Genomic DNA, 20,299 nt, shown 5'->3' on the forward strand with positions numbered 1-20,299 from the left:
ATCTGCAGCACAGTAACTATTTGCTTATTACATATAATCTAAATGTGACAATAGAAACAATTACATAAAAGAGCTTGCATGCAACACTCAGCAAATCATTGCAATAAATTTCTCTTATTCGCTTTTAACAATGAATGCCATCTAGTGGCGGGAAATGAAATTCACATTTCCAACAATGCACACGAACTTTTGTAAAATAGGGGGGGGGGGGGGTAACCGAAGGTTCACAGATATTTCTCGACATGCCCGAACAGCTCCGAAGTTAGCCTCTCGCTCGTGTTACTTCGGTAACACGGAAAGCGCGGGCTTTCAATGACAGAGCGGGCTTTAGATTTATAACAATGACGATGTTTTTAGAGGTGGTGAAACAAAAATTACAAAATTGCTCTGTAAGTGGAAACAATCAGACGATTTCTGGATATATAGATACAGAAGCAAGCTACAGTAACTTTTGCGATTTTCTGAAAACTGAAGGTTATTCATATTCTGTTAGAGACAGTGCTGTGCATGTCTCAACAGGTAATAAATACTCCTGTGTAACTTTAGTGATTTTAGTTTTATATATAATAAACTTTGTATAGGTGATATCAGCTGGAGAGAAAAAAGGTTGTTAATTTTTTTCTTAGATTTGTATATGTACTTATTTATTTTGATAAAAATTAGGAACAAATAACCAAAAGTTTTTCTTTGATTTTTATTGTTACCGGTACTGCTTATTTATTACGATAAAAGTAAAGAATGAAAAAATATTATTTACTTAAATCAAGAGCAGTGCAATCTACTGAAATTAATCTTCTATAGAAAACAAAGCAGGGCAACATTAAAATGTTAAATTTGCATTCAGGTGGAGCTTGGTATGATTGCTAGACCCTTATAATTAGCAGACACTATTTTTCCCTAAGTTCCCAAAACCTGTACGAGTGATTAAATAACAATAGAGCAGTGATTGAATGAATCGATGATTGATGGAAGTACCCTGAGAAACCAACCTACCACCACAATGTCTGTTACATTCCACACTTTCTAAATATCCATTTCTAATCCCGCTGAGAATGAACCCAGATATATTTGCTGGGAAGGCAAGTGAAATGACCACTTAACGACAAGAAGCGTAACACATGTGTGGAATGACCACATTGCTGAAGAAACTACAAACCAATTACCCTTTTTTTGGCCATAATTAAATTACCTTTAAAGTTCATGAGCAGGTAACGACTATTGAGTATGGAAGAGCCAGAATTCTTGAAATTGACTTTTTTTGCCTTTTCACTTATTCCAATAATTACTGTTAGGGCATCCTCCATCCATTGCGCATCTTTAGTAAATAGTATTGTGGGCATGGTATTTATTGTCAGCTGTCTATTGACATAGATAATGTTGGTTACTAGAAGTGAAGAGACGTAGGATAAGAGAGCACGGAGAGTATTGCTCACAAATAAAGTGAAACCAGTAAACTACTACACTGCATGTTGCAGTCAACCAGAAAATTTAGAAGTTGAATAATGAAAAAAATTCAACAGCACATCAAAATTCAAGTCAAACATGACCTGTTACTGTGCTCCAAGAGGCTACAAATTATAACAGCGGGTGCTTATAAAAAATAATCTACAATGCACAATATGCATAATTGTTTTATTTTGTCATAATAGTGCATGGGGAATACAATTAATCATTTATATTAATATATTACAGATACAGGGAGTGAGAAAAAAAACAACTTATTTTTTCAATACCATGATGGTGTTAATGGTACCTATTCAAATTGAGTATTTTGGGAAGCCATTTTCAGTTGAAAAGAGGGCAACCTTGCAGTGTTCACAAGGTCCCAAATACTACAGTGCGAAGACTACTTCTGATCAACTAGTAAGTTTTGCTCCTTTTTGTACATTCATTGTTTCTTTAGCTGGTTTTATAGCACAATTCTATAATTATGGTTTTAAAGTGTACCTAAGCATTCCAGCTAATGTATATTTATATCTTGGCCAGTTTTATTTTTCCAAAGAAAAGAAGTTTAAAAATGAAAATATGAGTTTAATATATTTTTTTAACTGTAATACAATATGTTTTAATTAATTATGAGCAGTTGTTGACAATAAAGATTGTTTCCAGCTAATTCTAATATCATCTGGTTAGCTGCTATGGCAGTTTGTTGTATTAAATGTGCAGATGTTTAACGATACCCCTCTTATTTATGTTTTTATTGTTACTTAATTAACCATATTGAATAAAGGTATTCCAGCAAGGGTGTCACCAAGGAGGGGGGGGGGGGGGCAGGGAGGTGCAGTTACCCCCTCTAGAGATTAAAAAAAATGTAGCCAAAGCCAAATGCAAAGAAATCAAAGTCCTAAGTCCACTCACTTGATTTTCAAGTCTCGCACGTCGAAACTTGAATGAATTCATTTATTCCATTACAAGTATTCTATCCGTGCTGCTATAGTCTGCTGTTTAAGCATGGCTCCATATATCAATTTGCCCCCCTCTGGACCATCGGCTGGCGACGCTCTTGTATTTCAGTATAAATGTAAAAAATAATTCACAAATCATGAAAAATTGACAAATAACAAATTAAATTTTGCTTTTTAAAGCCTGATCACCCACACGGAACCAAAAAGAAGTTCTGGATACAGAACACCAGAAAACTCGATTGTCCAGCAATGATGCATGTGAAATGCATAAGAGTGTACCCTGAATTTGCTGCACCCAACACGGAGCGGAGAAACGTGCTGTAAGTTAAATACCTGATACATCTTTGCTTAGTATATAACCCACAGGCTAACATCTATTTTAAATTACTGAGATGTTAAAATAAGATTTTCATGTTGAGGGCGTACGGTGTTATGGAGAAATTATCGGAGCAAATTGGTGGGCGCCACCACGTGAGTGGGCACGTGGACCCGGCGAGAGACTCTAACTCAGGGCGTTACGTGGCCCGTGTGCGGCGAGATATTTGGCCCTCTGGATAGTGAACGCGCCGCTCTCGACCCTACCTAAGCCCGCTCTCAGCGTCGGGCACGCTTCTAACACGCAGTGGGTTCTCAGGGCGTCCCACACGCCGCCGACCAGGTTGGGGTCCCACGTGGTCCCCCGAACACAAAGACACGTAACACAGTTAATTAGTTTATTGTACTCACGATTTATTTCCGTACACGTTCCTTCACTGGTACAACTGATAAAATTCCCGGGGCACGAATCGGCTTAGAGGAGGCTGACCACGCACGTGGTCGCCTCAAGGCAGCGACACGACCGCCCTCGGCTGGCAGGAGAGAACGACTGGGGTGAGATCATGGTTTGCAGGTGGCAACATGGCGCCCTTCGCGCCAACACAATTACCGTTATTACATTCTGTGATTCCGTGCCCCGGCGAAAGTTAAGTAAATTACAGATTAACATTAAACAATATATAAAAATTACTGGCAATTTAAAGTTAGTTAATATTTACTTAGTTATTGAGAGTTTATATAAAAACATTCCTACCCTCGTCCAAGTTCGTGCCTATTCGGGTCCTCCCGGGCAACGTCTGTAGTTTTATAATTAATTGTAATATTTAAATTGGAGAAACACATGATTACAGTGCAACAAGACACTGGGGCAAAAGAATAAAAGAAAAAGGGTTACAATATTAATTGGTATACTTAGGGGTGCGGCGCACTGCGTCTATGCGCCCTCTTGCTGGGCTGGAAACACACGCACACACGCACGCACGAGCGGGAGGTTTGAACTGAAACGGTGGTTGGGCGGTGTCATATCGGGCTCAAAGGGGCCGCAGGCCCGGACGACGTCAATGTATACAAATAACATTATCAAAATTATATGAAGCCAATGATATAATTACAGCTTTTTTTAAGGTAAGCTACATATGTGAACTTCATGGTTCCTACCTACAAATAATATCACATTTCTTAGTTAAATTTTGTGTCATAGTTACTATATTATGGAACAGAAAATGTATTCAGAATGATAACATCAATCAAAGTTAAACACTGGTTTCTTTGAAAAATGGTATTGAAATTACTGGTAATTTTACTCTTAACAGTACACATTTACATGGTAATTGTCGACACTAAGCTGTCTACTGTGTGTCATTTAATTTGGGAAAGAGAATTATTCATTAAAATAAATGGAAAAAATTACAGGTCTAATATGAACTGTACAATTCCAACACTTTAATAATTTCTTGTTTCATGAGGTAGATCATTGTATGCTAAAGGGAATTTTTTACTATCTATGTCTTACCTGGATTCCAAACCTAGAACTTACAGTGCTGACTGAAATATTACTTGGATGTACGCTTGTTCACCTATTAAATCCAGATGCATTATTAAAAATCGGTATGCACTTTTGTACATCTGTATTGAAACGTAAGAGATTTTTGATGGTTAGCAAGTTGTGTATATACTGTATACACAGTTGTAAATATGTATTCACTTTGTCTATGAAGTTAGTGTACAGTATATTTCAGCAGCAGAATTCACCAGTTCTATTATTTACACCAACTACATATGTGCAATGAATGATTTCTGTTTTCTTTCCTTCCAGCTTTCGTTTATCACATTGTATGTAAACTAATGTATTGACATTGATTTCAGATGCTGAAGAAACTGAAAGCATTAATGAAAAATAAAACAGCTTTGATAAGCTACCTTCGTTATTATATAAAAGTAAGTAGCCCTGAGAACCATAACCACTCAACGATTTGCACTCAACTCTCCCAGGAGATACATGGGGACCTGGTAACAGAAATTAAGAGATTAGTAAACGAAGGAATTACAGCCATTAGGGATGTAAAGTTGCTACTCGAACAATATGTGCAAAGAAAATTCTCTGATGACAACATGCCTAGCAGGATTAATAAGGCATTTTACCCAGAGAAATCAGTTATCTACGCTCATGTGTACAGAGCAATATTTTCACAGAAAAGAGACCAGATTGACCAAGAGGTGTTGCAGCAAACCATTGATGAATGGAAGAGGCAAAATAACGAAGACAGTTTTTTTTTCAGGCCCTTTGAAGAGGTTCGTGATGGAGATGTTCCAACTTTATTGTTTTGTCACCAAACAAAGTGGCAACAGAAGTTACTATTGCGTTACGGAAGTGTATGTCTACTTGATGCAACATACAAGACTACAAAGTATTCTTTGCCACTTTTCTTTCTAGCAGTCAAGACCAATGTCGGCTACAGTGTTGTTGGTACTTTTGTGGTGCAGTCCGAAAGCACTACATTAATTGCGGAAGCACTGAATGTATTCAAGGAATGGCTTCCTGAATGGAAGCCACAATTCTGGATGACAGATTTTAGTGAGGCGGAAATAGGTGCAATAGACAAGACCTTCCCTGAAAGCACAGTTTACCTGTGTGCATTTCACTGAGAGCAAGCCTGGTTAAGGTGGGCCAAGAAGAGTGGTAATGTAACACCTGGTGATGTAGAAGATATTTTAACCCTTTCATTCCCAAATTATTGAAAATAGAAAAAAATATTCTTAGGTAAAATACGGATGAATATATATCTAGAATTACAATTATATTAAAAAAGAACTTTAATAAAATTTATATACATTTTGAGGATGTGGCCATACAGCAACCATTGGAAAACAGAATTTCCTTTATATTTATATTTATATTTATATTTTTATTTTTATTCAGAAGAGGGGTTTAAAATTTGTGTTGCCATATGGTATCAGAGGGAATGAAAGGGTTAAGTATGTGGCGCACTATTGCAGCTTCTAGAGATGAGCATGAGTTTCACTTTAATGTAGAAAATATGAACACTAGCAACATAATGCTACGAAACCCTAAAGCATCTCACTATTTTTCTACTCGGTGGCTATTTCAAGCACACAGGTGGGTACAAGCCTATAGTGAAAAAGATCTTGTGACAATTATTCACACCAATAATGGAATTGAAAGTCAAAATAAAGTGCTGAAGCATTCATATCTGTGTCAAAGTTCTGATAAATCTTTGACTGGAATGCTCAAGACAGTTATCAACAGCTACCTACCAGATGTATACAAGAAATACTGCTACAGTAATTCTACTGTCAAAATGTTCAATTCAGATATTCCATCATATTTGATGAACAGACCACGGCATTTTATAAAACACGTCCTTGCCAGAATAACTGCTGCTCAAACTGACTTCAGCAAGGACTCCATTACAGAAATTACTGAAGGAATTTTTGGGGTTCAAAGTTCTACAGATAAAACCAAGTTTTACTGCGTTGATTTTCACAATGCCACGTGTAGTTGCATGGACTTTGTCACTTTTAGATTTCCTTGCAAACACATGTGTGCAATATTTGAGTTTTTGCCCAACTGGAGTTTTGTTCAGCTAAACACTGCATATATTAACAGCTGCTACATCACACTTGATGCAGAAAACAATTATTGCACCATTGGAAAATTAAGTGAATCTTCCTCTATCTTGGACCAAACAAAACCTCAAAGTATAAAAATATATATATATATATACATACGAGTTCTAACTTAATTCAAGAAAAATTTCGTGCTGAGTTAAAGAATTTAACGGAATTGTCATATTTATGCACAGATAATGATTTTCTATTGAAAACAACAATGTTGTTAAAAGAGCAAGGTAAAGAAATGGAGGGCAAAATAAAAAAATGCTGTGGATTACCCCTTATAGACAAACAACCAACACAAAAAACTGCAAAACAAATTAAAAAAAGATACAAGATGCTGCCCTTGCGCAAAAAGCACAAGAACAGAGTGACCACCGAACAAGGAATTTCGATTGACTAATGGGCTAATTTGTGTACCCCCATGAGAAGCTCACAGATGTTGGAATGCTGCCTGTAAAACTCTTTACCACTATGACTAGCGTAAGTGAATCAGCAAAAACAATAAATTTGCTTTGCTATAAAGAGCATGAAACATTTTACATGCTAGGAAACTACCACTGTAATTATGCAGACAATAAATTGGTACTCTGTGATTGCACAGATTAATTCTTTAGGATTTTCTTAGTTTAGTTCACCTTGTGTATTGTGTCATTGTCAACATCCTACGGCCTGCTCACCTATTGTCTGAAAGTACATACTTAGTAATATATATATCTGTGTGTGTGTATATGTATGTATATATGTATATAGATGTATATGTGTGTGTGTGTGTTTATTCACACACCCACATGAGTTTATCCTAAAAATATTTCAAATTGCTGTGCAAACTGAATGTAAACACTGCTTAACTAGGTTATCTTTCATAAATATGTAAATATAATTTGTTACATACATGGTAACAGTCAACACCAGTAACACCACAATAATATCCTATACCAGGAAATACCACCCTATTAAATTAGACTACAAATTAGATAACTGCTTCATTTATTATATCACCTCTTCCATAAAATATCCTGATCCTATTATTAGATTCCAATTGTTTTTCTTTATCATGTATAGATTAATTATGTTCAACTTCCCGAAGATTTTGCTATAATCAGAAATATGAAGTTTTATGCAACACAACCAAATTGTAATCTATTTTGCATTAATCAGATCTAATTTGGAATATGGGTCAGTCATTTGGAATAATATATAGATATTTGACAGAAACAAACCAGAAAGCTATAGAATGAAATAACTTAACTTATTAATTTAAATAAATTTTCCTAACCAAATTTGAATCCTCTTTCCCCAAGGTAGGCCCTGAGGATAATATAAAATTATTGATACAGAAATATGCTTTCAGAATTATACAGATCAGCGAATACAAAGATGAAGTCCCAGGGTGCGATGAGCAGCCTATCTCGAGAAGCATAGCGATGTGAATGGGCAGAAACATGGCAATATTTTTTGTGTTCTGCTTGTTTGCCACTGTTATGTTTTATGTATATTTGTGTGTGTACAACATTAAAGTCATAAAACAGTTGGTGTTCATGTCACTATTAATATATAAATATTTATTTGCAAGTTTCCTAACATCTCACTTTGATTAGTAATTTTTTTTGGTACAATTTAAATTGTAAAAACCTAAATGATGTAATAAAAAGTTGTCTTGGTAAACAGTTGCATGGCCTCTATCATAATAGATGGCTCTAACATAATATATATATAGCATTATAGTACAGGCTATTTTCTTTGTGTTTTTTTGTTTCATCAAGAACAATAAGTAATTTTTGTAAGAAGCATAAAGTAACATTCTGTGGCCATTATTGCACAGGGTTTACATTTATGAGGCAAATATCTATGACAACACTAAATTAGGACTCACTTTCTTCAGGTCCAAAATTATTATTGCAATATTGTCAGTTTCAGCCATACCATTATGATGCAAAAGTTTTGTCATTAGTTTAGTATCTCTCTTATTGTTCTAATAAATCATTTTGGCTTGTTACACATTGTTATCCAAAATTATGAGATGTAAACAGCACTGGAGCTTTATTTTTAAACAAATACTGTAATTATAAAATACATATTAACAAATTTATGTTCATAAATGCTATTAAAAATTGTAACTAAGTAAACTGCAAAAACTTTTCAAGACCATGTATGTGTTTTATCTGACATTTTAAGTCAACCTAGTATATTCAGCCACCAGCCTGGCAGCAAAAGAAAGGTGAAATATTATGAATGTCATGCCAGTTTTGTTTATAATTACAATTGATGATTTAATAGTAATATTAATACTAATCCAATAGTCTGAGGAAATAATAAAATTTTTCTAAATATATGTGGAACTCTTAAAGCACTATTTGAACTTAAAAAAATATAAGCCAAAGGAAGGTATGCAAGTTGTTTGCTTACAATCTTAATATAAACTGATCTATTAATTTTTTAGTACTGTAGTACATTTTGGTGATAAATTGAAGTGGTTAAGGATCATCAAGTAACCAAAATTACATTATGTTAAATGCTGTCTTTCAAACCATATTAAGTACTGGATTACTATGGGGGAGTTCCGTGTTACTTTACAAATATATTCACAAGGTCATTATGATTGTTACAAAATTTTTCTCAAATGTATCTGGAATTTAAACTTGTTGCAAACAGAGTTCCCCTGTAGACCCAGTTTTGTAAAAGAATCTGAATTGTTCATGAAGTAACAATTTGTATCAGTTCCACTATATTTCTATGTGTAAAGTGATAAGTCCTCTACTATATGTTAACTGTCCTCTGTACTGCCAGAAGTGGGAGTGTTTGCTACTAAAGCCTTGCAATATATTATCCTTCAGAACCTGGCATTCATCATCTCTGTCCTGTGCTTCTGTGATGGTTTGAAGTGCAACGTCTGAAAATGGTGTTTCCCGTACGACTGCTTCCACAAACAACTCTTCTTCCACAATGTCAGAGGTCCCCTCACCTGGCTGATCCACAGGAGCTCTTGACAATGCATCCGGAACAAAGAACGTTTTCCCTGCAACATGTTCAATAGTGTAGTCATAACACATAAGACGCATCCTCATCCTCTGCAGCCTCGCTGTTAACTCAGTCAGTGGTGTAGAAGTCAGCAGTTGCACTAACGGTTTGTGGTCAGTCAATATTATGAACCGTGTGCCCAACACATAATTTCTGAACTTCTCGCAGGACCAGGTAAGTGCCAATGCCTCCTTTTCCACTTGAGCGTATCGTGATTCTGCCTCACTCAGACTTCGAGATGCAAATGCCACTGGTTTCCATGCACCTTGTTGATATTGCTCCAATACGCTTCCTAAGCCAAAGGAAGATGCATCTGCCAAAACTCTCACTTGTGCCCCCTGTTGATAAAGAGCTAACCTGGAGAGCTGGGCTATTTCCTCCTTCAGGTTCCTCACTGCCTGCCGCTGTGGTGCGTCCCACACCCAATCTGTATCTTGACATAACAAGACTCGAAGTGGCTGAGTTTTTTCCGCAAGGTTGGGAATGAACTTCATTAAATACGTCACCATGCCCAAAAATCTTCTTACTTCTGTCACATTAGTCGGTTCTGGCATGTCACTAACAGCTTTGGTCTTGTCCGCATCAGGCCCCACCGTACCTTCTGATATGACATGACCTAGGAACTTCACAGTCTTCACTCGAAACCGACATTTAGCCTTGTTAAGGGTAACACCATGCGCCACTAATTTACCTAGTACCGCTTCCAACCGTTGGTCATGTTCTTCTGCTGTGCGGCCACAAACAAGAATGTCATCTGCCTGGTTCACCACACCTGGCATCCCCCACACCAGATGCTGCATTTGTCGCTGGTAGTGCTCCGGGCCTGATTTTATCCCAAATGGCAGCCGATTGAAATAAAACCGCCCAAATGGTGTGATAAAAGTTGTGTATGGCGCACTAGCTGGTGACAACGGGATCTGCCAGAACCCACTGGACGCATCCAAAACTGAAAACCACTTGGCATCTTGCAGTTGCGCTAGCGACTCTTCCACAGACGGTAACTGTAGCCTCTCTCTGAGTATAAATCTATTCAACTGAGTAAAATCGACACAAATCCTTACCGAACCATCCTTTTTGGGTACCACGACCATAGGTGCACACCATTCGGTTGGTTCCTCAACTGAAGTTATCACACCCTCGTGAACCATTCTGTCAAGTTCTTCTTTTACCTTGTTTCTTAAGGGAAACGGAACACGTCGTGGTGCTATGACAGCATATGGCTTAGCCCCTTCCTGCAGCTGAATGTTGTACTCCCGTCGAAACTGGCCAAGACCCTCAAAGAGTGGCAAGAATTTGTCAACACAACAGGGTTTTGACTCTGTCACCTCCTCTGCCTTCTTAACAGACATAATATCGAGCGCCTTGATTGCAGGACGGCCCAGTAACGGTACCATTTGCTCTTTGACCACAAAAATTTCTTGTGTCACTTCCTGATTTCCATAGGACAGTGTTGCCATTGTAGTACCCACCACATCAATGCTATTTTTTCCTGCCCCAAACAATTTCTTGTTCGTTGAACCAATTGTTACCTTTAGATCCCGACAGACATGCTCTCCAATTACCGTTACGTCGGCCCCTGTATCAACCTTGAATGAAAGCTCTGTCCCAAATAACTTCACTTTCACATACCATGGTTGTGAGCATATTTCCAGTGCCACTTCTCCCAAGTAATACTCCCGTGGACCTGATGGTGACTGCTGTGAAGATGCATGACATAGACTGTGTTCACTTTCCAACTCTTGCACTTCCCCATGAGCACAGCACCTACCATAATGCCCTACTTGTCCACAGCGATAGCATTTTGCTTTGTTAGCTGGGCACTTAGACCAATGATGATTCGGTTTGCCTCCACATTTGGAACATTTGGTGGTTATGTTGGGACTGGAACCACTTACATTACTTGTACCTGCTTTCTCTTGCTGCGCTGTCTCCTTATTCCATCTGTAACGCCGCTTAAAATCGGGTTGGCTTTTGCTGTGTTGGACTGTTTCGACCATGGCATCCTGTGCCCGAACAAGGGTTTGCTGATTTCGTACCAGTTCCGCTTGTCGAATCCGTGTGACCGCTCGTGCTGACGTTAGATCTTGGTCCATCTGGAGCGACTCCGACAGCTTATCATCCGCAACACCTATCACCAATACCGTCGTTACGAGCTCGTCCTTAAGATCCCGTAAGTTGCAAGATTCGGCCATCTTAAAAACATCGTTTATAAATACATCGGCCGGCTCACCACTCTGTTGACGCCGCTTAAAAATTTTTGCCCGTTCATAGATTATGTTTTTCTTTACCGTGAAAAACTTATCAAACCGTGACTTCACTACACTGTACTTCTTGATATCTTCCGCAGACAATGCAAATGATTCTAGCATTTCGTCCGCCTCGGAACCCATGCAATACAACATGTTGACTTGGCTGTCTTCCGACTTATTGCAAAGTTCCGACGCCACCCGAAAACGTTCAAAACGTTTGATCCATTTTGGCCAGTCCGCCAGCGCACGAAAATCAAAATTTTCTGGCGGAACAATGTGAAATTGCGCCGAAGTTGCCATGTTGTACACCTCCAAAACACGATTAGTGGTGGGCAGTGAAATCCATACCTGTTACTTTTTCACCGATATCAAAATTTCACGGGTATACCTGCGACCAGTTTCTACAAGTATCAGTGAAATTCGGTGAAATTGATTACGTACAGTAATACGACCACTAGCTTTTAGTGTCCACATAATCGTTGAATTGAGTTTCTGACGTTTTCAGTCTTAGTACAATAATTTTTTTATGTATATATTTTGAAGTAAAACTGTATGTGGAGTATACGAATTGCATACTTGTAATAATTACAGTAAAAAAAAATCACCGTTCACCGAATGAAAGCCTAGCAGAATATCACGGAAGATAATGAATTCTCATAATTGTTTTAAAATTAATATGTGTTCGTTATATTATTGAACTGAAAGGACAGGGATATAAATATGGAATCAATATTATTAAAAAAAAATTAAAATAATAATTATGTAGTATTTTTCAATTTTAACTCGAAATAAACTCAAAACAAAATGAAAGGTTTCTGTGAAAAACATTGCATGTATTTAATTTCATCATTCACCGAGAGGCAGTGATTTCACTTATCCCCTTTATTTCACCATTTTTTGGTGCGAGGAAGGAGTTTACGATTACGAGCATTACTAGAGAGAGATTTCACCGTTCACCGTTTAATTTCACAGGAACATAAATTTCACTGGAACCGATTTCACTGATACTCAAAAGTAACAGGTAAGCCCACCACTAAACACGATGCGTGGGTCCCGGTTTTACTGGCACTTGAATGATGCGCACACGCCGACTACCATGTCGGCCCGAAGATTAACACTGCGGAAAACACTACGATTAATACCGGCGTAGGAAATACCGCTGCCACCATGTTATGTCGGTATTGGTACGCATATTTCCAAGATCACATAAACCCTCTTGTCCAAGTGCCGGGCCCGCCGCCATAACTGTCCTCGCAGGCCTGCCAATCTATATCCTGTCCTCTTGAATACTTAACACTACACTGTACTGCATAAGGAAATTCATTTAATAAATTACCTACTGATCAATACAGTAAACATAAAGTTTAGTGGCTAATTTTTTTTTACCATACTTTGATCCATTTCCCACAGCTCTTTTATATACATCCTGATAGACAATAGTAATGGAATAATAGTGATATATATTAATAAATAAAAGGAAATAAACTGCTTGACTGGCAACCTTTGTCTAAACCTCTTTAGAAGAAGTTATAAGAAGTTATCTCAATATTTGCCAGCTGATTTCCCCTTCGAATGTAAACTAGGTAAATAGCAAATCTGTTTGGAATATGACTCTCATTAATGAAATTCAAGATCTGCATTAATGCTAAGAGAAATCTATTCACTGTCCCCTTTTCTTCATCCACTTTACAGCATAAGTCACCATAAACAAATCTGTAACTAAAGTGTACCTATTTTACAAGTTTCTTTCACTGAGAGCATCAGAGAGTTAATTGTGACATTTTTGCTGGTGAATAATGACATTGTTAAACCACACATTAAAATATTTTGATAAACATTTTTATTCAAATAGGCATCTTAAAATTTTATTATAAATACAATGTTATTAAATAAGACACTGCACTAGTAATAAATCCTTGCTAATTTACACATGGTATCCACTGCAGTTGATGGAAAGCTAGTGTTCATTTCTCCATATGCCTGCAACAAACAAAACTTAATTACAATATATTGTAATTGTTTAATGTGGAATTAGAGAGATAAGGTGATTGACAACTTTATAAAATAAATATGGAAATTTTTACAAAACACTACCTAAGTATAAGGGTGTTCATAATTTTTCCTTTCACATACATGATGATTTCTGTGAAATATTTATTGAAAATTAATTTACAATACTAAATATGTATTAAGCATGCAAACAATTGTAGCCTACTTGGTGTTAATTATGACATTAATTTAATGGTGTAATATGGCTCTCACACTAATAACTGCTGGAAACCCATTTAACATTAAGAAGTTACATTATTAAAACTTAAACAATTTTCAGCAATTGGCTGTGATACAAGCACAAATTTTGAGCATTGTGATCATCAAAAAAGCAGTTTTACTTCTTGCCAAAAACATAGAGCAAATAGTTAATGTTATACAACAAGTTCAAGTAATTTAATGGTTTTTAGTGCTAATAGTACCTAATCTAAAGTAGTAAAATGATTCACTAGCACATTTCTTGTATCATACAGACTCCAAACTTACAAACAGTTATAGGTTTTCACAAGAGAATAGATGCCAGCATGTTATTTGTGGCTAGCTGATGGTGATACTTAATTGCACAATCGTGAAACCATGACACAATTTGCAGTCAACTGTCGGCATCTAATGCAGCTTTGTAAAAAAAATGGAATTTGAAAAGTTCAAAGGCTTTTGAAGAATTAACAAATTTTGAGTTCTTTTATTGGATTGTAATTACTATAGCTAGGTATTTTGGTTCATTATCCTGCTAAGATTGGCCCATTACATGTGATTTCTTTTTAATCAAAAATCTGCTCCACTCTGCATTACACAGCACGAGCAGAGCATACAGAGGGTCAACGAGCATACAATCATTCTGAAAGAGTGGAAACTCCCATGTTAAACGCGTGTCACGATAAGCAGACTGCTATAATGGCTGCTATGGAGCGTTTGCAGCGAAGTTGACGCTGGCACGGACAAAATAAGAACTAACAACTTGCGCATGCGCAGTGGGAAGCTGTCACGCACGCACACATTCATGTTTTTTTTGTTTGTTTATGTTTGGTAGCGGTAACGTAACCATGAAAATGTTTTTTCTTGTCAAAGCATAATGGAGTTTGGATCAGCTTCGGATGTAATACTTATTTGCTGCTAATCTTATGACGTGATATACATGTGGGTTCTAACATGTTACATAATTAATTGCTGCCGCCTCCGTATATTAAAATTATTAAGACGCATCGTGACATTGTTTCAAGTTGCAATAGATTTGACATAGGATATTGATATATTCCTTTTGTAAAAACTTGTGGATATCACGAGAATTTTGCTTAAAATGTAAATTACATGCCATAACATAGTAAACGAAATTATTATTAAATATTCTAGAAACTCTCATACAAAAGTACATACACAACTTTTTATCCCAGATTTACAACTTTAATTTACTTACAAATGCTAATTTTAAGGGGAAAGGTTTGGGGAGAAAATAACACCTCTGTTAAAAAGTTTCCCTAATGAATATAAAAACATGTTTACAAACATCAAAAGGGTATACCATATACTAAAAAAATATGTTCTCATCTGGGAATATGAGTTAGCATTCTAATTGAATTGGTATGTACACTATTTAATTAATTAGTATTTTTATGAGTTATATTATCTTGTTTTAGCAGAAAAACCTATATGTGCTATTATTTTAAATATTAATTAACAGAAGTTTTTAACAAATTAGTGGAGCAAAATATTCTGCTTGTCAGGTTACACTACAGGATGATAAAAAAATGAAATTAGATTAATCAAAAAGTTTTAATGCAAGTGTAGAGAAAGTTTATTTGCAATGTGACACATCAACAATGTAAGAATTTCTGACAGCTATATTTGTGAAGCACCATGGTCACCAATGCAACTACAGTTCAGAAACGACTTTTATCACTCTGATAAGACAAAACACAAATATTTTTAGTCAGGCAGCAAGGCACTGAAATAAATAACATCTTCATAAGTCTCTGTAGTATATACACTCATTTAACAAGTTCTATTAAAACATGAAAATGCAAGCAAAAAAAACCATAAGCTCTCACAAATGAATAATATGTTAAATGAAAGAATAGATTTTACAAAAGTGGCTTATAAAAGTTAACATGTGAACATATAAACTTGACAAATTTAAGCAACCGATATTACACATAATCAATACATGTGTAGGGAAACATGTTGAATATACAATCTCAGAAACAGGATGGTAACAATTAAGGATATGATTCCAGAATAGCAACCAAATAACCAGCGTCATCTTTACCCCTCTTCATAACACAAACTATGTAACCACAAAAAAAAAAATTTATTTTAAGAAATATATTAACACCAATGTCAAGTTATAATAAATGTTGATCAATGTAATAACCTACAAAAACGTACAAAAAATGACAAGTGACTTCAATTAAACTTTAGTAACCAATTGAGATTTTTGAAAAAATAAGTTTAGTTTCAAGTGACCTACTTGGAGGTATGTTATACGAAAAAATAAGCATAGAAAAAAACCAATCTTCACATAATTGGGCCCCTACTTAGAACCTGTCATAATAAATCCTCCATGTTAGTGAGGGCTGGGTTGTACATGAACTACAATTTAAATTTCAAATATATTACATTTGTTTCTGTGGTTGGCAGTGTCGAACAGTTTCTTAAATATTAACAAAACAAAAGTTATACTGGGAATTTTTCTTTACCTACTTAACATTAAATTGAATACGGACTATTCCATTGTTTCCGCAAAACACAATCCATTTTCCATGCTAAATATTACAATAAATGTGTCAAAATATCATGGGGCTGAACTATAGTGGCAGGCTAATATAGACTATGCACATTTATCTGTAAAAAGGTATACCTTTTCCGAAATTTTAAATAACTCTCAATTGTCCCGTTACATACAAATTTTGCACAATTATAATCGAGTGTGAAAATAACGGTATATGTTTTACCCATATGTATCTCGCAAACCTATCCTAAATTTCTGCCCTGCACATAGGCACATGTGGAAAGTATCATTAAAAACAAAAGTCACCAATAAAAATCCACATGTGACAAAAAGTTATATTCTCAAAGATCTTGATAAATATGTACATTGATTGTTTCGCAGAAGCTGCTAAATTAATGTCTACCAAATTACTCCCGCAACAATTGCCAAGAACTTGTACATAAAAGTTATCATTTTTGTAGTTACTATGAAATTGGAAATCTGTAAACATTTTTATAAATGTTTGTGTTTTCATAGTACTTTCCTCAAGAATTAAATTTTACATATGCAACATAGGATACAATTTTTCCCAGCACTAAATGTAATTTCTTTTCATAAAGGTCAATGGAATTTTTCATTTCTTGTCCGTAGGTATCGTCTATCAACAAGAGCAAAGAAATGAATACAAATGGAACTATTGGATCATTCCCCTTGAGCTAGGGTCGCAGACCGTGGCTCGCAAGCCGCATGCGGCTCTTTTCATAGGATATTACGGCTTTACAATTCACTGCTCTGCCAGAGCACAAAAACATGCCTAACCAAACCAAACGGCACAATCACAACGCATGTCCTCAACCTGCATGCCACTGCACTCGCCTCCCTCTCCATGCAAAGTCTGGCTTTAGTTTCATGTTTTATCAGTAGGTATATCTCCAACTGTGTAAATTAAATATTCCAAATGAAAAATAATTGTATGTTCGTAGATGCACGTTAATTCCAATTTACAAACACAAACAAACACACTACTATTACTACATGTGTCAAATATATAATTACAAGATTACTTATAACTTAAGTAAAACATAGTTTTGAATTTAAAAATAAAAATTATTAATATTTCTGTTAAAAGCTACTTATTTACGTTAATATGTAAAAATATAATTGTCAAAAGTCTCCAGTATGATCTAATATGTTACAACTAGCGATACTTTCCGCTGGCACGGGAATAACAGAAACTACCAAAAAAAAGGCTACATAACATTGCAACCGATTCCTATACCAGTTTCCTCCCCATGCAGAGGGTACATCCATCCACCCGTAGCATCTTGTCTATCAATACAGCCATGATTATTTTTGCAGATTTTCTTCACTCCAGGTTACTACCGTTTGAATAACGTAAAATGTCACAGTTTAATGTAACATCAGAAAATAATTACCCCCGTACAACAAAATACAATTTTCTCTATCTTCCTATTTAGGAAAGTGGTTATGGTAAATAATACTGCATTTTATAATTATTTTTAAAGCAGTGATTTTATGTCATGGAATATTTTTTTTAAAAATATGTTAAAGAACGCATGCTGCATTATTTATCTTTCTCAGTGAAAAAGAATATCCGCAGTAGCCAAGGTAACAACTTTTTAAATTGATGTATGTTGTGTGAATTTTACACAAAACAGTATCTTTTTAGTGTATTTTATTGATGAGGATAAGTGAGGTCAGTAAAATTTAAAATATTTTACAATCATTACTACTCATTCATTCTTGCAAGAAGGTTCCTTTTATTCAGAATGTAGGCTACTTTCAACATTTTAGAAGTTATGAGAAGAGGGTGTTGAATTGAATGGACAGTGTGATATAAAATATTAATGAGTAGTAATGGGAAATAAGTATAACTGCTATAATTTCCAAAACAATTAGCAAGAACACATATAAACACCATTTTCGGTACTTTTTTTAATGAGCCATGACTAACAACATTTACCCTCTACTGTTCTATAAGTAACCATGCCACCTTAATGAGCTCATTAACCAGTACCAGAAACATTTGGGACTTGGTTGTTCGTGATAGATTCAACCGAAATAGGGCCTACTGTAAAAGTTCCGTATTGCTATCCAAGTTAACCCTGAGATTGTGATGGTATGATCCTGATGACGTGATCCTGTACACATGATCCTGTGGTACATGATTATTTTTTTAGCAGTTAAGAGGCGCGTAACGCTTTTTACGCGAGAGCGCAAAACCTGATGTAAAAAATAAATTAAGTAAGGTTTCGCGCTATCGCCTGAAATGCATCAGTGCTATGCACCTCCCCACTGCTGAAAATAATAAGCATAATATACCCCCCCCTAGTGGGCAAAAGTTCGTGTGCATTGTTGGAAATGTGAATTTCATTTCCCGCCACTAGATGGCAATCATTGTTAAAAGCGAATAAGAGAAATTTATTGCAATGATTTGCTGAGTGATGCATGCAGGCTCTTTGATGTAATTGTTTCTATTGTCACATTTAGATTATATGTAATAAGCAAATAGTTACTGTGCTGCAGATGCTGTAAATATAAATCTTTTAAATAACATGTACAAGATTTTATTACCTTATCGTTACTCATATTTCAAAGGTTTTCAATTTAATTTACCCCACGGTTGGGCGCCAATAAATTTACAGTTTTTTAAGTCTTAGAGAGTATCTCTAAGATGATCAGATGTAGTCTATCTTATACCGTGGCCCAAACCTCATACGGCATGGCAATCGCATTTTTCTAGTTTCTATTACAGGTGGGTTGTAACAGCAATTTTCGGTATCTGTCCCAACCTGTTACTGATACAGCACTGTACCATGTTACAAGTCTCTGATACTTCTGTATCAGACGGTCCCAGGAGGCAACAAAGCTCCGCGTACGCAGACCGTGCGACCGGAAGGAGAATCTGATACATTATTTATCACGCCTGGTAATTCTCTACCTCTGATACTCTCATGCCCGCCTGATACAACCAGTATCAATCAGTTCAACATTCACTGCGTCCTGGCCGTGTATCACCATGTTGCGGGCTGTCATGCTTTGTAGTTAGTATTTTTATAGTGAAATAAGGAATGGATAAGTGCACGAAAAAGACTTCATTTGTGTGGAATTTTTTCACGGAAAATAATGAGTTTGCTAATTGTAATTTGTGTAAACAAAAACTGAGTTATAAATCATCGACTAATCTGAAGAAACATTTGAAACGTAAACATTGATATAGTATGCTCACTAATGTACCTATCTGTTTTTTTTATTTTTTATTTTTGATAAAATCGTGAATTTTTAATGTATAAAAACACTAGTTACTAATTGTTTTCGAAAAAAGAAAGTCCATATGTTGATTACATCTGTTATTAGTGTCAACTGAGAATTTATTTGCATTTTCATAGCTGTTAGGTGCACAAATATAAATATTATATCTTGTATTAATGTACTTTTTAATATTAAAATTTCATTAGTTTTATTATTGAACGAGACGGTGCACGCACTGAGCACTGAGCGTACTTTGAAGTAGGACAATAAACAAAACGACTTGTAACCAGGGCTGCCACTCTGATATTCATGAAAAACCTAGATAACCTAAAAAAAAACCCAGACACATGGGTAAAAAACCCAGATGCGTCTAAAATGCTATCGTTGAAAATGTTTGCGTACTAATTCAAAAATATAAACATAACTGGTTTTAATATAAAACAATTAATTACCTTACAAGACTGAAAACAGTTAAATACAACCAATACAAGAAAATTACACTGCAGCAAAATGGCTGTATAAGTAATTCTTGGACCAGCACATATCATAAAAAAACCTACAAATATATACATGACAAAACAAACACCATCACTGCATTCTTTAAATCGGTAAATGTTTTTATAAAACTGCATCATGTACGTTAGTCTTTA

At 35.7% G+C, this 20,299-nt stretch overlaps 1 protein-coding gene across 1 annotated transcript; it reads right to left on the reverse strand.

Moving 5' to 3' along the window:
- Window positions 1-9,079: 9,079 nt before the first annotated feature.
- On the reverse strand, window positions 9,080-17,809 carry LOC134537322 (uncharacterized). Its single transcript, XM_063377625.1, has 2 exons — window positions 17,656-17,809; window positions 9,080-13,603 (listed from the first exon to the last, which is right to left on the reverse strand). The coding sequence occupies exon 2, from the start codon at window positions 11,921-11,923 to the stop codon at window positions 9,080-9,082; it is 2,844 nt and encodes a 947-aa protein (XP_063233695.1). The 5' UTR covers window positions 11,924-13,603; window positions 17,656-17,809.
- Window positions 17,810-20,299: the final 2,490 nt, after the last annotated feature.

Source organism: Bacillus rossius, chromosome 12 (genome assembly GCF_032445375.1).
Source record: "Bacillus rossius redtenbacheri isolate Brsri chromosome 12, Brsri_v3, whole genome shotgun sequence".
NCBI lineage: Eukaryota > Metazoa > Arthropoda > Insecta > Phasmatodea > Bacillidae > Bacillus > Bacillus rossius.